The sequence below is a fragment of the Juglans microcarpa x Juglans regia genome, chromosome 5D, assembly GCF_004785595.1.
Source record: "Juglans microcarpa x Juglans regia isolate MS1-56 chromosome 5D, Jm3101_v1.0, whole genome shotgun sequence".
In the NCBI taxonomy this organism is placed as follows: domain Eukaryota; kingdom Viridiplantae; phylum Streptophyta; class Magnoliopsida; order Fagales; family Juglandaceae; genus Juglans; species Juglans microcarpa x Juglans regia.
In genome coordinates, this window is record NC_054602.1 from 16,344,077 (window position 1) to 16,363,257 (window position 19,181).

General features: G+C 35.4%; 2 protein-coding genes across 7 annotated transcripts; one reads left to right on the top strand and one right to left on the bottom strand.

Annotated features, from left to right (window-relative positions):
* Window positions 1-242: 242 nt before the first annotated feature.
* Window positions 243-1,125, bottom strand: LOC121266115 (peroxidase 44-like; the record flags this gene model as incomplete). Its single annotated transcript, XM_041169842.1, has 1 exon — window positions 243-1,125. A coding segment is annotated over one exon (789 nt), but the record flags the coding sequence as incomplete, so codon positions are not given.
* Window positions 1,126-5,402: 4,277 nt separating this feature from the next.
* On the top strand, window positions 5,403-17,578 carry LOC121266069 (primase homolog protein). 6 transcript variants are annotated; one of them, XM_041169781.1, is made up of 14 exons: window positions 5,403-5,609; window positions 6,526-6,662; window positions 6,846-6,901; window positions 6,976-7,033; window positions 7,112-7,216; window positions 10,072-10,152; window positions 12,470-12,550; window positions 12,911-12,976; window positions 13,076-13,192; window positions 14,976-15,023; window positions 15,124-15,209; window positions 15,915-15,975; window positions 17,051-17,193; window positions 17,291-17,578. In XM_041169781.1, exons 1-13 carry the CDS (start codon window positions 5,450-5,452, stop codon window positions 17,117-17,119), a joined length of 1,125 nt encoding a protein of 374 aa, XP_041025715.1. In that variant the 5' UTR covers window positions 5,403-5,449; the 3' UTR covers window positions 17,120-17,193; window positions 17,291-17,578. The 6 variants fall into 6 exon arrangements, with proteins under 6 accessions (XP_041025715.1, XP_041025714.1, XP_041025716.1 ...); XM_041169780.1 differs by having other exon boundaries at window positions 17,294-17,578; XM_041169782.1 differs by having other exon boundaries at window positions 6,982-7,033; window positions 17,294-17,578.
* Window positions 17,579-19,181: the final 1,603 nt, after the last annotated feature.

The window sequence follows — 19,181 nt, forward strand, 5'->3', positions numbered from 1 at the left end:
ACAAAGCCTCGTCGATTGATTGCCCCAAATTAAGATCGTTGCTCTAGTCCAAAACCTTACGAGTTTTAACTCTGTTCACATCCAAAGTACGTACAAGTCTTGCCATTTGTTTTCAATGTAAGTTCTATTTTCTTAATAATCAATTTATATCCTCGATCTACGCCAACAAGACAACCCAAACTACAATTCAGGCCACGAATTAAGAACTCGAGCCATTAATTTATAAAAAGCGAAGGGAAATCAGCCATATTAATTTATATTCGAAGATCCACGTACAGATAACAGGATTAAATGACATGCAGCTGCAAATATTCAGAATATAGGAATGTTAAGTTCTTAAAAGGCTAGCTGTTTCTTGGGCGCCGGATTGAAAGCTCTGCAGTTCTTACGAATTTCTCCGTCTTTTCCAACAAGAACTTCTACGCTCCCTAGCTTTCTCATAGCTTTCGCGAAACTCTGCTGGAATCTAATCCTGTTTGATGCAAAACCAGAAACAATACCAGAGGTGGAGTTATCCAGTGCAAGTTCCTGATCAATCTGCAGTATACCTTTCTTCAAAAGTATTTGTTTATAGAACTGGTTGTCCACTTCAAAGGAAGTACTTTGGTCCAAGAATGCAGTAGCATCCTGACTCTTTGCACAGGTCTTTCTGAGCTTGGCAGCCAAAGTAGGATCCATTGGAGGATCAGAACTCCCAGAGACATCAGAAAGCCGATCTTCAAAGAAGAAGCAATGCGCAACTCCGACAGTGTGTGCACCTAAAAGGGTCACCATTTCATTGAGGGTGATCCCCTTGTCGGCGAAAACCTTCATTGCTGCAGGCACTGAGATTCTCGGTCCCGGCAAAGAGACGTTTTCGGCATTCGAGACTAGTCCATCGCGCCTTCCTGTGGCCAGAGTATAATTGGGCCCGCCGGCTAGGGCAACCGCATCACGGGTTGCCAAAGTAATGATGTCTGCACAAGAAACGGTTGAAGGGCATGCATCCTCTAGGATTTTCTTCGCCTTATCAATGATCTCGTATCCTCGGACGGTCTCGTTTGGCCCGGCATCTTTCTCCGATTGTTTGTTTTCGGTTGAGTCTATCAGTATAGATGCATCACAACCCTGATACACGTAAAGACATTAACGTTTGTGCACAAGTTGATGATGATCATGGGCAGAAAAATAATTCCAATCACGCACTTTTTCTGCATACAAGTAGACATATATATATACCACTTATATGAGATTCACTATCGTTATAAAAAGTCAAAACATCACTACAAGAAAAACGCCCTTTTACAATGCCACTTTTTGTCGCAAAAAGTTGCTAAAATCGCCACTTTAAGTCTTTCGCATCGTTTCTTAATTCGCTGCACGTCGTTTCTCGTTGTTTATTCATTTTTGCTCTACTACAACGAACATCTAAAATCACCGCAATAACTATATTTTTCGGTAACCGTAGTAGTGTGTTTACTTGGTTAATAAGCGAGCATACAAAATATATTTTTATAAAATTTTAATGCACTTTTTAACTGTACTAAGAATTGGAAAAGTCACTCTTTAAGTTCTTATCGACTACGAGTAAGGGAGAAAGATACATGAAGTAGATCCTATAATATTTTATTGATGTTGGTATAAATATTTCGAGCAGCATTAAATGAGTAACAAATATGGCATGACGTAGTTTACGTGTGTGATCTATCTCTCTTTCACTGAGACCATCATATTTTTGCCGAAAATAATTGAACTAGGGACCTTAATCCGAAAGTATTAATCGATCAAGCAATCTTAAATGTTTTTTGAGTGCAGATGTATATCTTACCCCGACAAAGCAATCGTGAAAATGCATGCGAAGCAAGGCTGCGGTTATGGATCGATCCCTGGAGAATTCATTCTGCACAACTTGCTGTATAATTGATTCTGCTTGCGGACAGGTAGATTTGTAGAAACCAACTCGTAGGTCAGCCAAGACAAGGGGCGGAAGAACAAAGAAAAACAGCAGGAATGACAATTTCATGATTTGCATTTTTCTCAGGATCGGATGTTATATGGACGAATTAGTCTTTAATCAATCTGTTTGAACTTTTGGGGCACTGGCTTAATTTGAGATTGCTTTGATAGTACACACAAATATATACATAGAGGGGCCGGAGAGATCGAATGAACAATGGAAACAATGGCAGGCATCACGTACAAGAACTTTTGTAGCTATCTAGAAACAGATTTTGGATGCAGCTAGCTGTCCTGCATGTTGTTCTTTTTACCCTTTTTCTTAAAAAACAAACGAGAAAACACGCATCGAATTTGTTTCTGTATAAAAGACAAACCTATTACGACCAAAAATGCAGAACTAGTAAATTACATGAAATTAAGGATTATAAAAATAAGTTGACATGCACAAAGCCACCAGCTTCCTACATGCTGTCCTACAGCATGCATGTATACTTCTTGATGGAGCTAGTAACTATTTTCGATAGATAAATAGAAGACAGAATTTGAGTCGTGAAAGGAGTTAATAAAAGGGTAGAGTGCCGGCCTCGATCATAGATCAAATTGAACAAAAGCATAAACACATGTGTTAACGTCGTGTTTCACAGTACTCCTTTAGGTTAGGTTCCAGTAACTCAAGTCTTCAAAACTTGGGCCTGCGAAAATAAAGAAGAAGGCAATTGGGAGAGGGTGGCTTTGGGGCCGGGAGTCTCCAATGCTAAAGTCAGTGAATTCTCTTGAAAGTTTGTAAATAAATAAGAGAATCTAGGAATCAAAGAATTTTTCATACTTGAAACTTGTTATTTATACCAGGGTCTAGGGAGGGGATAGATCGTGTCTATCCCTACAGAGTCCATGCCCTTCATACTTTTCCTTCTGTCAGAATCATTTAGTACGGCGTGACTCTACGACAGCATTGTTAATGTGGTGTGTAACTCGAATAGTGGCGCCGTTATTTCGGCGTGGTTCCCTGACTTTGTTTCATCTTTGTGATCCGTCAATGTTCCCCTGTCAGAGAATCGAGGGTTCTCCAAATTTTCCGCTATGTCTTGTACAAGTTCCCATGACTAGAATGTAGCCGAGTGATGCCAAACAGGTCAGGCCCATCAGCCACTTGATTACTTTTCCTTCTAAGCGTCTTGCTTCATTGGTGATCTTGGAACTCTTAGGTAGGGTATTGGGCCGAGGCCCACTGGACTTTGTGGAGTGGGAAAATTCCCTTACAACATGTATACAATAATCGAGAGCATTAGCAAGTAATTAGACTGGCCACAGTTCAAACAGAGCAAACGGCTATTCATGCATGGGCGTTTCTAAACCCATATAATATAATTTCTTTTATATATATATATATATATATATATATATATATATATACTTGTTTGCATGCTTGGGCGTTTCTAAACCCATATAATATAATTTTAGCTTACATTATCTTTAAGAGACTATTTAATTTGATTTCTTGAAAATTTATCGTACGTACATTGTTGTTGTTGGAACGTACGTGTTTAATTCCTTAGTAAGTTTGGTAGATATCTTTATTCTCAAAAACAAAATTCAAATAATAACCAGCCTATGTGCGAGTTTATCCCAAACAAATTAATTAACTGTAAGAAAATTCAACTGAAACTTCAAGTAGTATGCAACCGTTTCCTCGTATCAGCTAGCCAGCAGTTTCAAGGATAAATGTGAGGGAGAGTATTAAGAATATAATATAAATAATTAAATTTAACTCTTCCTAGAAGCTTAAGCTCATAAAAAGAGTTAGATTTAATTAATTTTTATAGATTTAATTAATTTCTATTTAAACCAAAGCAAACACTTTTAAATCACAAAAATATTTTCTATTTTAACATTCCTCCAATCATTACTTAAATATAAAAATCAATACAATTTTTATAAATTTAAAAAAATTATATTCAATCAATATTCTTTTAACTGATCTAATTATTTACTTTGACAAACTCAAATACAAAACTTAGTTTTTAGAGAAACTATATTCAGAATTTTCTCCCCATTTCCCAAAATTCAATAATTAAACAATATACATGATCTAAAAAAAAACATTAAAATTCTCCAAAATAAAAAATCTTATAATTCTCAAAATCTATCCTAACCAAATATACAATAAAGGTTTTACTGAACTAAAAAAATCTTGAAGTTTTGCTAATTAAATGTTTTTGCTTAATGGAATGAGCAAAAAGGAAATTAGTAGTACTTCTTACAATAATGAAACCTCCAGGCCATTTTACAACGCAAAAAAGGTACTGGTTATGCCAGACGGCCTCCTTCTATTGGTTTACAAATATTAGATCAAGAGATTAATTTCCTGCAAACCCCCCACCCAAATGACTTATGTATTACAGTTTTAGAAACAATGGATGCATGTGGGTTATTCCCCACCTCTAATGAAGAATGCATATGCTCCTCTTCATTTTATATGGATGGTAATATATGACACAACTTATCAAGTAAATAGGTTTGTATTAAAATGGATTGACCTGTTAAAATATGATTAATAAACAGGTCAATCCGCGTAACTCAATATCAACCCGTAATATTAATCCTTTTAGATTTTATTTCAAAATTATAATTTTATTATTATTGGGTAATAATATTGATATTTCTTAATATGCTTATATTTTTATTGTTGAAAATGTAATTTTGAACCTATACTCATATTTGTTATTGTAGGATTTGTAATATTAGTTTTATTATATATTAAAATTTGAAAAATATTGATATTTTTTGTAATTAAGTAGTCTTATTAGTTTTTTAGATATTGTCACTACTAATAAATATTTTTTGAAATGAGTCGTTTTGTATCAATATGTTTTTAATTAGTTATTATATGAGTCAAAATAAATAACATGATACGACCCATTATTTAAACAGATTGGTTTAGGGGTTTGAAAGTTTGACACGTTTAGTTTAATAGATTATATTCAGATTGATCCATATAATCGAATGTTCATTACTTGACACGACATGAATCCCATTAATAAACACCAATTGTCACCACTACCATTTCACATGAAATAGGTGGTACGTTCTTGTATAATATTTAATTCTTGTATAAATATAGGAGATATTGTTATTATTATAGCGTTAAAAGTGAGAATATTGATAAGCGAACTTTAAAAAAATAAAAAAATTACTATGCGTGCATAAATTATTTAAATTTCTGCAGACAAAATTAAAAAATAACTGTTCAAGTCAAATAATAGGGAAAAGAAATGAGCCGTGCTCACGAGAATGGCTCCCTTTTTTATTTTATTTTTTAATCTTTTAATTTATTTTTTCATATCTTTCAAAATTAAAATAAAAATAAAAATAAAAAATAAAAATTCATAATCATTAAAAAAAAAAAAGAAAAAGAAATAGGCTCCAAAAGGCATTAAAATATAAATAAGTAAATAAATCGCCGCCTAGTCCTTGAACTAGTAGAGGAAGGAGATAAGTTGGATGCGAAAAAATGGCAGTCATTCGGCAATGTCTTCTTTGCCGTCCTCTCTACCAAATCTTCCCCTTCTGCAAACACTTGCTCAGTGCCTCCATAACTATCTCTCCTAGGAGTTTTTCCCGTGCTTGGGCTTGCTCTCTCCGCCTCTCCACCAGGGCTTCCACTTCTCCAGGTACTGCTTAGCTTCAGCATGCACTTGAATGCTCTACCCTGTTTTGTTAATTTATACTCTATACTGCAACTCATACCCAATTATTTTAATCAACCGCTTTGTTGCTTACTTTCATTTACTGGTTTTTTTTTCTCTCTCTCTGTTTTTTTTCCGCAACACACACACACATTATATTTGCCTCGTTTGGCTGTCAAGAAAAGAAAAAAAGAAAAAGAAAATAAATATGGAATCTTATTCTTATGTTGCCTTTTGTGTTAATTTTTTTTTTTATGGATTAAATAAAATTTTATTGAATGAATTAAATAGGCACCACACAGGAATTATACAACTTAGAACAGCTAGTTACAAGTTAAGAGCTAGAAAGTGATACAAAACAGTCATGAAAGTGGCTCCATTGAAATCACTAGCAGAAGCTGAAATCACTAGCAGAAGCCCAATGAAATAAAGTGTGGAAAAAGAAACTTCTAACCTCATCCAGATAACGTTCCCTATCTTTAAAGCTCCGGTCATTTCCCTTTTGTGTTCATTTGTTTCTCGCATATATTTTCAATTAGCAGGATGTTGGCTCAACTAAGATTCGATTATTTGAGTTTTGCTCGGTAAAGTAGCTATAATTTTCCTTTGGTTTTACACAAAAAGGCTGCTCTTTCCGAAGTTAGATTTTACTTTCTTTAGTCACATTTGCTCAGCAACCAAACAGGGCATTTAGAAAATAATTGTAAACCATATGCTCACTGAGATTTTTTTTTTCCACACTATTCTTTAAATTATCTCAAACTTCATATTCAATTCAAAGGCGACAACTCGCCCTTTAGTGTGGTCTATATATATATATATATATTTAAGTTTTGGTTATTCTCAGAAGTAATGGGGAGTGAATTATCGTTTTAATTTACAATATGGGTTGTTCATGTAGCTCATGTGGAGCAAAAAGGAGCTGAAACTGATGGTTCTTCCAAAGTGAGGGTGTTGACACAGAAATTGGAAGTCCTTGGCATCAACTGTGATGATTTTGTTATGCCTGGACGGTACCATCGGTTGTTTTGCCCCAAGGTATATCCTCCCTCATACAATTTTGTTAATACCTTATTGCATAATAAATCATTTTTTTGGCATACTATACTTTTCTCTTTTGTAGATAACCTCTGGTTGTCAGTATTCTTTTATCTTCTTTGCAATTTTATATTCTAAACAATTCCAATTTGTGTTTGAATCTCCTGTTTTTTGGTAAAATAGTGCAAAGGTGGGCAGTCAATGGTGAGGAGTTTATCTCTTCATATCATCCAAGATGGGTAAGATGCTTCTTCTAGTTTGTTTTGATGCTAGTAGGTTGAGGAAGTAGGCTCTATTTCTTATGTGACTGAAGTTGTAGGGGTTTTGCAATGTGGAGATGTTTTCACACTGAATGTGGGTGGGCAGGCCAGGTAAAAATATTACAAGCGTCAATATTTGTAGGTTTTATGCAAAATGGAAAAACTAAGCCAATTGTTTGTTTGGTTTAGGCATTTGCAGAGAGCAGAGCATCATACTATGGAGTCGCCAAAAAAGTCGAGTCCTTTGGACGAGTATCAGAGGAAAGTATGGGCTTAGAACCACTAGGTGCAAAGGTACTATATGGTTCTCTCTCTCTATGTATAGATTATAACAACTCTTTATCCAGTTATGTGAGCTTTTGAAAATTGTCTTATCAAGAATCATTGTTGGGGGTCTTTTCAGGGCATGCCCTTCGACATTGTTGTCAAGGGGAGGGTGCCATTTAATGACTAGGTTTGCTGTTGAGGTACAACGGAGATCAAGCTTAAAATTATTGGGGAATAGTTGAACTAGTTCTGAAAAAAGGATGTTTCATTCCATTATATCAGCTCAACTACGACGCTAAGGGTTGTAGCTCATCTAGAGGGAAGTCTAAGACTACGTGTGGATGTTGAACTGAGTTGAGTTGAGTTGAGATGAAAGTTGAAAATTGAATAAAATATTGTTAGAATATTATTTTTTAATATTATTATTATTTTGAGATTTGAAAAAGTTGAATTGTTTATTATATTTTGTATTGGAATTTGAAAAAGTTGTAATGATTAGATAAGATGAGTTGAGTTGAGTTGAGATGAGTTTGAGAACCAAACGTACCCTAAAGGGAAGGCATTGTGAAGACGGGAAAACTAGGGGTTGGGGTGGGGTTTTTGGGTAGAGTTTTAGTTCTACGGGAAGCAAGGGGTTGGAGTCGGGTTTGGTGTATTTTGGGTTATTTTTCACAGGTTTTATAGGTTATTAGGGGTTTTCTATTATGGGCAAGATGTTCTCTTGTATACATTCAGTGTACTTGGTTACTCCTTTAATATATATATAATATTTTTACTTGTAAAATAAAAAATTTATCAGCCCAAAGTCGAGAAACTAGTTTCTGGAGTTTTCACTCTAAATGAACTGGTATTCTGAAAAATTAAAGTTTTAAGGCCGCAAAGCAGGATTTTATCAGCATGAACATGTCTTTGGTATGTGCAATTTCCAGTACCATTGGAAGCAATATTTTTGTCCTCATCAATGGAACACCTTTAAGTGTTGGACTATCTTCCCTTCAAACTTAGTGTTTTACTCTTTAATCACTAACAAATGTACCAGTATCCGACCTAGGATTTATCCCTCTCCTACCATTTCCCATCCATTTTATGAAAAAGAAGAAACACAAACACCATTACATGTAATTAATAACAATAACCTAATGGTCAATTACTTAAACCATTTGGATTTTTCAAAGCATTCATCGACTATATAACCAAATTAGTCTCTTTGAAGTAGACTTGGTTGTCTTGCTGTGTGTGCTGCATCATTCAAGCCATTGTGATTGATAGAGACTACGCTATTCATTAGCTGTTTGATATGAGTTGACGGGCATGTATTTATGTATCATATGGTTATGATTAGTGTCGGCATCAAGCAAGGTGTATCTACTCATGGTAGAAGCTTTGCCTCATGACTTTAGACCATCTGTCCACAACTATAGAATGAGTATAAATGCTATAGGCTGACGCAGCCACTCATTGAGATTTATCACAAAAAACATTCATTGCACTTCATTTAATCATACATTAAATGTTACCTGTGGATCTTTTTCATTTAGCTTCGACTCAAACTTTGTGTTTCACAAGAGCCATTCACAGGAGAGGCATTAGGCCTATTAATGGAATGGAGTTACCATCCATCAAATTTACCATTATTCGTTAAGATGGAGGAATAAGTTAAAAAGTTCTAGGCAGAGGCTGTGGTGTAGTTGTACAAATAGAAGGAAAACTTCGTCACATTATATATATAGAGATAGGCTTAAAAGAGCAGTACTGGAAGCTGTCAACAATTTGAGATTCTAATTACTGCAGATACAGGGGGTCTCCATCGTAGTTGTTTCAATTTTCCAGTATAACCTTATTAAGATTTTCTTTGTTTAATCAATGATGTCTTGGTAGAATGGATTTTATTATGCATAGTCATGGCTTGGTAGAAAGAGTGGACTGTGAACTTCCCTGTTTTTCACCTATCAAAAAAAAATAATAAATAAATAAATAATTTCCCTGTTTTAGAGGGGCACCAAAAAATCTTGTCTTCAACTCTCCCGTCATACAGGTATAGAATAACAACAACCAGAACAACAATAGTAATAATGATAATAATAACAAGAACATAATGTTATAAGGTCTATTGGCATAGTGCCAAGGACTTGAGATTAAATCCTACCTTTACCTGGGATAGGATGTTTAAAGGGATGAAAAGGGCTGCTTCTGACTTTGTGCGCATAGGCTCCATTCTTGATTTGGTTATATGGAAATTCATGTGATGTCTTTATTATATCTTAAGAAGTAGTGCCTATATTGTCCTTTTATTGCTTTTATTCCTTTCGTAAGGGGTCGAGATTACTAGAGGAAAAAGAGTGCATTTAACCTATATTCCTGACATGGATGGTTTAGTTATTCGACCTGATATTTTTCCCCTGTGCATTCCATTCAAAACTTTATACAATTTCCTCCTTAACAATTGACTGGCATGATTGAATGAGATGCCTTTCCCACTTTTTGTTGTCCATCATGGAAGCATAAGGCTAGAAATCAAATGGCTCTGAGTTGTCGCCTTCTTCTATGCTGACAATTCTACAAAAACATGCCTCCATTGAATTAGGAGAAAAAACAAAAAGGACTGTGTGTGATTACTTGCAACGAACTTAGCTAAAAAATTTGTTTATGGGATCCACATGTTAAATGATTTTCTGTGTGCATCGAGATAAAAGCCATGTATATAGGAGAGCTTTGAGAACTTGAATAATGGTCCTCTAGATAGCCCCTTCCTGGTACTTTTTTTTCTGATTAGTCTCTAGCTCTCTCTCTCTCTCTCTTTCCTCTCCCTCTCCCGTAACTCCATTAATGCAATTGCCGATGCCTAATTTACTGATATCAATTGCTCTTATTCTTTGTCCCAGCTGATTGCATATTTTGGTGAGCGGATGATATCTGAGAAGACATTGCGAAGAAATGCTGTTATGCAAATGTCTAGTGATAAGGTACCTAATGTATAAATATTAAACCTTAACATCTACATTTATGTGGATGATCATAGGGTAGGAACTACGTTACATTGAAGTCTTAAGTTAGATGCGATTCCCCATGTCACTAACTACATAATAATATATTACTTGTTCTAAAATTTTGTTGACTATTGCTTTGACTTTCGTGTATTTGAATTTTAAAAATTATTATTTTATTATGGAATTGTAAAATGGTTGCCTCCAACCAGTTCTCAAAAGATATATTTACGGGTGGCAAATAGGTTGATTCGACCAGGTTGGGATAGTTCATTATTTGTCTCCGTGTGTAATTTCTCCCATGTACCCTTTTATTAATGATCTAATAAAATGTTTAGATTATGTGGTTAAAAGCTGAAGGGTTTGTGGATTTGTTTAGACAATGGTGGAGTTCATATCAGCTATAAGGTACTTCGAGTTTTATGTTGGCAGGTAAATTGAAAGCTTTGAAGAAGGACTTGAAGTCTTGGAATGAACAGGTTTTTGGCAATGTGGAATTTCAAAAAAGACCTTATTACAAGAATTACAAGGTATGGAGGGTGTAGAAGTCGAGAACACTCGCAAAAGCCAAGTCACCTCAGAATTAGAAAGGGTGATTCTAATGGAGGAGATTTCTTGGAGGCAAAAGTTAAGGGCATTGTGGCTGAGGGAGGAGGACAAATGCACGAAGCTTTTTCACCAGGTAGCCAACTCACATAGGAGGAACAATGCCATCGAGACCCTGACCATAGTTGGCTTTGCTTCGTCAGACCAATCAGTGATCAAGGACCATATAGCTGAACATTTTGAAGAGCTACTTTCAGAACCTTTTGATTGGAGACCTAGATTAGATGGTCTAGATTTTGAGGCAGTTGATTAGACAAGTATGGTTTGGCTTGAGAGACCTTTTGAATAGGAAGAGGTATAACTAGTAGTTAGAAAAATGAATAGAGACAAAGCTCCAGGCCTAGATGGTTTTACCATGACATTTTTTCCAGACTTGTTGGGAGGTGGTGAAAGAGGATGTCATGCAGGTTTTTCAAGAATTTTTCGCTTTTGGGAAATTAGAGAAGAGTTTAAATGCTACATTCATTGCTCTTGTCCCCAAAATGCTACAGTGGAATGTCAGTTTCATTAGGGAGGCACATGATTGGGAGGTTGGTATCCTTGTTGAGTTCTTTAACTTGTTATACACCATTGGAGTTATTACAGGGGTGGACAAGTTGGTTTGGTCGCCTTCCAGCAAAGGAAAGTTTTATGTACTTTCTTTCTTTGATGTTCTCACTACTCAAACTAGTAATCACTTTCCTTGGAAAAGCATTTGGAGGAGTAAAGCACCTCCTAAGGCTGCTTTTTTTGTTTGGACTGCATCCTTATGGAAGATTTTGACCATTGATAATCTAAGGAAACGTGGGCATATCCTTGTGGATTGGTGTTGTATGTGCAGAAATAGCAGCGAAACAATGGATCATTTACTTCTTCTACATTGTGAGTTTGCAAGGGCCATATGGAATTACTTTTTCAGCAAAATGGGATTAGCATGGTTATGCCGAGGAGGGTGGTCGACCTACTAGCTGGTTGGAGAGGGATCACGGTGATACCACAGATTGCAGCTATGTGGAAGATGGCTCCCATTTGCCTACTTTGGTGTATTTGGAGTGAAAGGATTGACCGAAATTTTGAGGATCGATAGTGTTCTTTGGATAAGCTTTTAGACTTTTTTCTGGAAGACTATTTATGTGGGCAATTGTTATAGACTTTAATGGTCTCAACTTTCATGATTTCCTTGTAACCGTTGCTAGTTCCTAACTAGGTGTAATCACATATATACTTCTTGTGTACTTGGACTATGCCTATTTCTATATCAATAAAATATCTTATTACTTATAAAAAAATGTTTAGAATCCATATCCAACAATCCATTTAGTTAAGGAGGATTCTAACCGCTCAGCAACACACACACGGTATTTGGGTAGTGATGAGTCATGAGCTTTTATCCTTGATTACATAACTCAATTTAACTCAACTAAACCTCAGTTGCACAGATCTGATTAATTAAGCAGGAACGACCTTATTTGTGTTCTCAATCATATGAAAATAGCAAAAAGCCTTACCTATCAAAAAACAAATAGTGAAAAGCTTTTCTGTTTCCACCCCCACATTCTTTGCTTTATCATTTCATCATCCGGAATAATCCATCTTAAATTCTCAACTACTCTTCTCTGTGTGTGCGTGGTGTGTTGTTGCTTTAATTCTCAGTAACTTGAACCGCGAGAAGTTTATAGTTTCTAATTACTGCAGAAGTTTTTATATGCAGAATGTCATTGCTTTTACTTACAGACAAAATGGGCTGCTTGTTGGTTGCAAATACCGGACTGTGGGAAAAAGATTTTGGCAGGTAATGTGCTGAGACTTAGCTTGGAGTTTTATATTAGTTGATATCGAAGATAGTGATGAATTGTTGTCCAAATCATTAATTTGTAGTATTTGGGTGATCGAAGCTCGAGGGAGGGGGGGGGGGGGGGGGGGGGGGGGGGGGGGGGGGGCGTTAAACCTTGAGATGAACATGTAGCTTCAAGGAAATGATGTCTTGATAATTGGTGGATTCTTTTTGTTAACTCTGTATTTACTTGACCTTTTATAATTTTATTGAACTAGGATAATGGACTCCAATGTAAATGTTTGAGTTCTATTTCATCAGCCGTTATGCACTTATTTATCTTAATTCTGCATGGCTTTCTATTTCACTGATTTACAGGAGAAGGGTACAGAGAAGAGGTTGTACGGACTTGATGATATAAATGATGTGCCTGAAATCATCATTGTAGTACTTCCATCATCTCTTTGGGCTGCTTTTCTACTGTTATTCAAATTTCTTACGCACTCTATATCGTGGTTTTATTGCATATGATGTTGAGTGCAGGTTGAAGGTGAAATAGATAAGCTTTCACTGGAGGAAGCTGGCTTCTGCAATTGTGTTAGTGTTCCTGGTGGTGCGCCTGGAAAGGTTTCAAATAAAGAATTACCATCTTTTGAAAAGGTATGCACTGATATGAACTTCTTTGGAGCCTGTTTGACCTTTGTGAAGATGGTCTTTATAAGTAGTTCTACGGAAGCTTCAAATTGATTGGTCCTTTTGGGTTATAGAGCAGATGTGGCTCGCTTTCTCGGAGTCATTAAAATAATGTTTACCTAGCCTTCATAAGCATTAAATTTTTTTATTTTCTAATTGGGGATTACCCAAAAAATTCATTTTCTAATGGGATGCATAACTGGAATAGAAGTGGATGGGTGTAAAGTTTTGGGATCAAGTCCCATTATGCGTCTATAACTTGTGATAAAAAAAATTCCTCATATAGAGAAATAGATTTGGGGTCGCCAGAATGACAAAGAAGTCTTGTGGAGAGTAGTAGACTCCACATAGGGGTGCTTGTAGGGTGGGTTGAGTTCTAATGAAGTCCAAGGGTCTCATGGGTTGGATTTATGGAATAACATAATGAAAATTTAGGAGAGGTTTTCTAATCATCTCAAATTTTAGTTGGGAGACAGATCAAGGATCAAATTCTGGCATGATTTGTGGTGTGGAGATGGGCTCCTCAAAGAAGTTTTCCCAAATGTGTATGATGTTTGTTCATGCTTTTGTGGCAGAAAATTTGGAGACTCGGCTACGCTTGGGTAGTGAGGTGATCTCAGATGATTTGTGAATAGCAGTGAAAATGTAATAATAAAATATTGAATAATAGTGAATAGTAGTAAAAAGTAGTGAAAAATAATGATAAAATATTGAATAGCACTACCCAATCACAGCCTAGTAATTCTCCTAAGTGAAATATTAGCTTCGTTAGAGGAGCTCAAGATTTGGAGGTGGATGCCTCAGTGGAATATTAGCTTCGTTTGTTGTATACCACTAGATTCATAGATGTTCAATATTTCGTTCTTTCTGAAGTATTCTCATAACAATTCACTTGCCTGGAAGAGTACTTGGTGGGCTAAGGATCCATTGAGGGCTGCATTTTTGCTTGGACAGCCACTCTAGTAAGATACAATGAATAATTTAAGGTAAAGACATACTGTTGTGATTGATTTGTTGTACGTGTAAGTGGAGTAGTGAGTTTGTTGATCATCTTTTACTCCAATTCGAGATTTCCTGTGCGTCGTGGAGTGACTTCTTCAATTGAGTTGGTTTGGCTAAGGCTGTGCCAAGAAGAATTTTAAACTTATTTTATTCCTTCTCCAAGGATAGGTGATAGCCTGCAAAATGCAGTAGTATGGAAGATGGTTCCTATATGCGTTGTATTTGGAAGAAAATGAATGGTAGAATGTTGAGGACTGTAATGGATGCCAAAGGAGCTCATGACTTTCTTTATCAATACTCTTTTCCTTCAGACAGCCTCAATAGATTTTAATGGGCTAAACGTCCATGGTATTTGCTTCCTATGTATTTGGTTATGCTTAAGTGGGAGGCCATGGTGGTGGGTTTCTGTGCTAGTCTCCCTGGTGATTTAGGTTCCATGGGTGAGTCTTTAGGGCTTTGCCGTGGGGTGGTTACCCTGTCATAAAAAAAAAATGTATTTGGTTATGCCTTTTTCACTTTTAATGAAGATTTATTACTTATAAAAAAAATGAATTGCAAATGAGAATCAATTTAAGTTTAACGTTGTCTGGTTTCATTTTTTCTTGCTTTTCTTTGTTTGCTAATAAAAAAAAATCTTGCTTTTCTTGTCACATTGATGGCATCTTTTGTCTGAAAACTTTGTATCTTATTCTTATTTATTTGGTAATTTATTTTTTGTTTATTTGTGTGCACGCACATGTGAAGTTAGGACACTGCCTATCAGTATCTCTGGAACTGCAAAGAGTACTTGGATAAGGTATGTATTTTAATGCATGTCTTTAAAATAGTGCCCATTCAGATATGAAGCTTTTGATCAGGTTTTCTTCCTTCCTTTTTCTTCTTTTTTCACCTAATAGGTTTCTCGCATTATCCTGGCAACTGATGGCGACACATCAGGCCAAGCTTTGGCTAAAGAGCTAGCACGCCGCCTTGGAAAAGACAGGTTACATTATGTGAAGCAATTGTCCTCTTTGAGAAATTCTACAGTCTAGTTGAGGAACTCAGAATTCTGCATTGTGGTCCATTCATAGCTTTGCAAGTCCAACTTAAAAATGATGGAATGCATCTAAAATGTCTTAGCAGCAGGGTAATCGGACCAGCCAAATCATGTTGACTTTTCCTTTATAGTTTTAGACAGAAAATTTTGCTAGGGCAAGTCAAGTGTTAGACAATCAAAGTGGGAAGCTGCATATCATGACCTTGATGAATTACTACATAAAAGAATGAATTTAGTTGGCCTGCCTTGATAGATTTTATATGGTTTTACACAATTTGAATTAGGCCTAGCAATTCTCACTCATATTGAAGATTTTAGATGGGTAGGTCGTATGCAATTTGCATATCATTATTGAGGACTATTAGGCCCGGTTTGTGAAAATCTCATCTAATTATTACAACTTTCCCAAACTCCCAAACAAAATACAAAACACAATTCAACTTTTTCAAATCCCAAAACAAAAATAAAATTAAAAAATTATATTCTAACAATAGTTTATTCAACTTTCATTTCATCTCATTTGTGTAACCAAACGAGGCCTTAGACTTGCAACGTATAGGTGCTTACTTTTTAGTTTCTTCAAATTAAAGGTTGCGTAGATATCATACTTTGGAATAATGTGCTTCTTTATTTTAATTTTTGTCGGTGCAGATGTTGGCAAGTACGCTGGCCAAAGAAAGATGATCACAGTTGTTTTAAAGATGCTAATGAGGTCTGATACTTTTTTAAGTAAAATTTCCCCCTTTTTCCTTGGAGCTTCTTAGGTTTTGGTGAATATAAAATTTGGGCATAGCATTATATGAACTTTTGTCTAGACAATTTTCACTCGAGAACTCCTAGGGCCTGGTTTGGATAGAGAGATGCTTTCATTTTATCTAATCCTATCCCATCTCATCTCAATGTCCAAACACCACAAACACACTTTTCAATTTCAAATCTTCAACTTTTTCATCTAATCATTACCTAATTATTACAACTTTTCCTAACTTAAAAAAAAAACACAAAAAACAATTCAACTTTTTCAAATTTCAAAACAAAAATAATATTAAAAAATTATATTCTAACAATATTTTAACTTAATAATATTTTTATTCAATTTTTTCTCTCTCATTTCCAAAAACCCTATAAAACATTTTAACTCAAATCATTTCACTACTATTCACAAACCATCTCAACTCAGTATCCAAACCAGGCCTTAGGTTGGGTTTGGTTGTTGAACTGAACTCAACTCATCTCAAACCAATAATTGATGGGATCTACTACTTTTTGAATTTCGTATAAAAAGTTAAACTCATCTCAACCTACTTCATACATTTTAACCTAAAAAGTTAAACCTATCTCAATGGGACCCACAAAATACTACTATTCACAACTCAACTCAACTCATCTCAACATCCAAACGTAGCCTTAATATACTTACTCTGATCTTAAAGAGTTGAGATAGTTGTGAAAATCATGATTTGGTGCTTGTCTTGTTATCAGGGTTAGAGTCGCACCTCCTTTTGCATTGCCTTTAATAAACCTTATTACATTACAAAATGTCAAGATAGGTCTGATAAATATATAATACAATAAAAAAGTAAAGAACATTTATCTTCCCTTGTTGTGCATCTGCCTGGGAGATTGTTTATTAATGGGGTTTGTTGCTGCACCTGGAGAAAAGTTCTTTCCAAGGTCCATAACAGCTAGTAATATTGCTTATCTAACTTTCATTGTCTGTAAGGTTCTTTTGTATTTTTTTTGTATAGTACCATTCAAGCATCGTGATGTTTGATCTGATGCCATAGGTTCTGAAGTTTATGGGACCAGATGCTCTGAAGAAGGTAATTGAAGATGCAATGTTATATGAGCCATAGATTGCAAACAATGGAATATAGAGTCATAGCTCATACAAAGTACATAATTGATAGAATACGAGCTTCTTCACCATGTAAGTGTATGATAAGGCTGCCAAGATTATTTTTGAATTTAAGTTTTGGTGCTTGTTATAAGTAGGGATTATTGAATTTTTTTTTTTTTTTTTGAAGCAGATGAAGAAAAGAGTATAAGATACTAGCCATCTTTTCAACTAATCGTGGGAGGTAATCGATCACTGCTAAATTCAGATGTGGAAGAAACTTTTGCATATTCGTTCAGAAGAGATCAACTTGGTTTACTTGCAGTGATTCATCTCTTTATTCTAATTGTTAATGAAACTCTGAACCCTGTAAGCATTGATCTCAATTATGCTCTTTTATCTTTCAAATTACGTACAGTACTTATGTATTATTTCATTTTTACTTATAAAAAGAAAGATAAGTATATTAGACGGAGAATTAAGTTTTCATATCTTTGTTTTTAACTATATAGATGTTATAGTATTTTATTTGTATGATCTATGTACTCCATAAGCACGCACGGAAAGGAGCTTAAAAATAATAAAACAAGCATTTACCACTAATATGTAGTAAATTCACTTCTCAATTGAAGCTAGAAATTGATATTAATGCCAACCTATCTTTTGATGCCCAAACGAGGGGGAGAAACTGTTATTACACTTCTACACTTCCATTTTTTTAACAGACATCACATTTACAAAACATCTCATTCTTAGATTAATTGTGACTAATATGAGAAGAGCAGTAAAACTCGAATGGGGAGGAATAGGGCTACAAACAAATTGAGCCAAGTCAAATTTGAACAAGGGTACTCGAGTTTGATTAGATGTTTATTCATTCGAACTCCAATAAGACTCGAATATTTTTGTTCGAACTTGGCTCGTTAACCATTAATGTTATTTGAATTTGGCTCTAGCTTGAGTAAAAATAAACAGACTTGTATTCGAATAGGTTGAGCTCGAATTCTTTTTTTTTTTTAAATTCTAATTCTTATATTTGAAAATTGAATAAAATATTGTTAAAATATTATTATTTTAATATTTTTTTTTTTAAATTTGAAAAAGTTGAATTGTTTGTTATATTTTATTTGAAAGTTTGAGAAAGTTGTAATGATAGATGAGATACGATGAGTTAAGATGGTTTGTGAAAACAAACCAACCTTAGTCTCAAAATCGTTTATTTTTCATAATGCATTACTTCTCCAAACATCATGTCATGGTCTTCGCAAATTTAGATGCTACTTCCTAAATGGTTCTTTGTTTAGCCGTGAGAAAATGCACTCAATTGAAGAAAGTGATCAATCAAATCTAGCTTTGGGAACTAAAGGATGAATGAAATCTAGCTTTTGAAACTCCCACTCGCAAGAGCACGGGCATTGGCGCCAGTACCTAGTCAAAATTAGTCAAAATTTGGCTAACTTTTACTAAAGTGGTCTGCATTGGAGTTGTAACACCTGGACCTAACCAAGCTCTATTTTTATCTATTTATTTATTTTTTTAGTTTATTTATTTTATTATATTTTCTTCACATGTTTATTTTTGTTTTTAAACACCAGATTTAATTTTGTTTTGTTTTCTTTCTATTTTTATTTTTCTTTTCCCCCCTAGGTCTGCCTCTCATCCACGGCATGCATACACACGCACTCGTTCACGACATGCATGCACACACACATCTCTCGTCTCTCTAGGGTTTCACCTCACATATATATAGATGCATATATTTTTTCCATGCAATGAGAAACTACCCAAACACTGCCGCCGCTAGAAACTCCTTCCCACGCAAACAGCAACCGCAGCGTTGCATGCCCTCCCACCGTCCAACTTCAGTGCACGTCCTCACACCAGCTTGAAGACCAGCCGCCGCGCAGCATCCCAGCCACTGCCTCGATCAAACCCAGCCCAAAACACACGAACTACCGTGCGATAGCACTGTCCAAGCCCCACGAGAAACCAAACAACCACCACTGAAGGGCAGTCCCACTGCCAAGCCTTCCACGCTGCAACCCACACGGCTGGCCCCTTGCACGACGGAAAACACTAGC

Bases quoted from the DNA above. Each gene is read 5' to 3' on its own strand.
- LOC121266069 (XM_041169781.1), top strand. From the start codon at position 5,450: ATGGCAGTCATTCGGCAATGTCTTCTTTGCCGTCCTCTCTACCAAATC. The intron at 12,551-12,910 runs GTAATGTGCTGA...ACTGATTTACAG, and splicing joins TGGGAAAAAGATTTTGGCAG to GAGAAGGGTACAGAGAAGAG. The intron at 15,210-15,914 runs GTTACATTATGT...TTGTCGGTGCAG, and splicing joins CGCCGCCTTGGAAAAGACAG to ATGTTGGCAAGTACGCTGGC.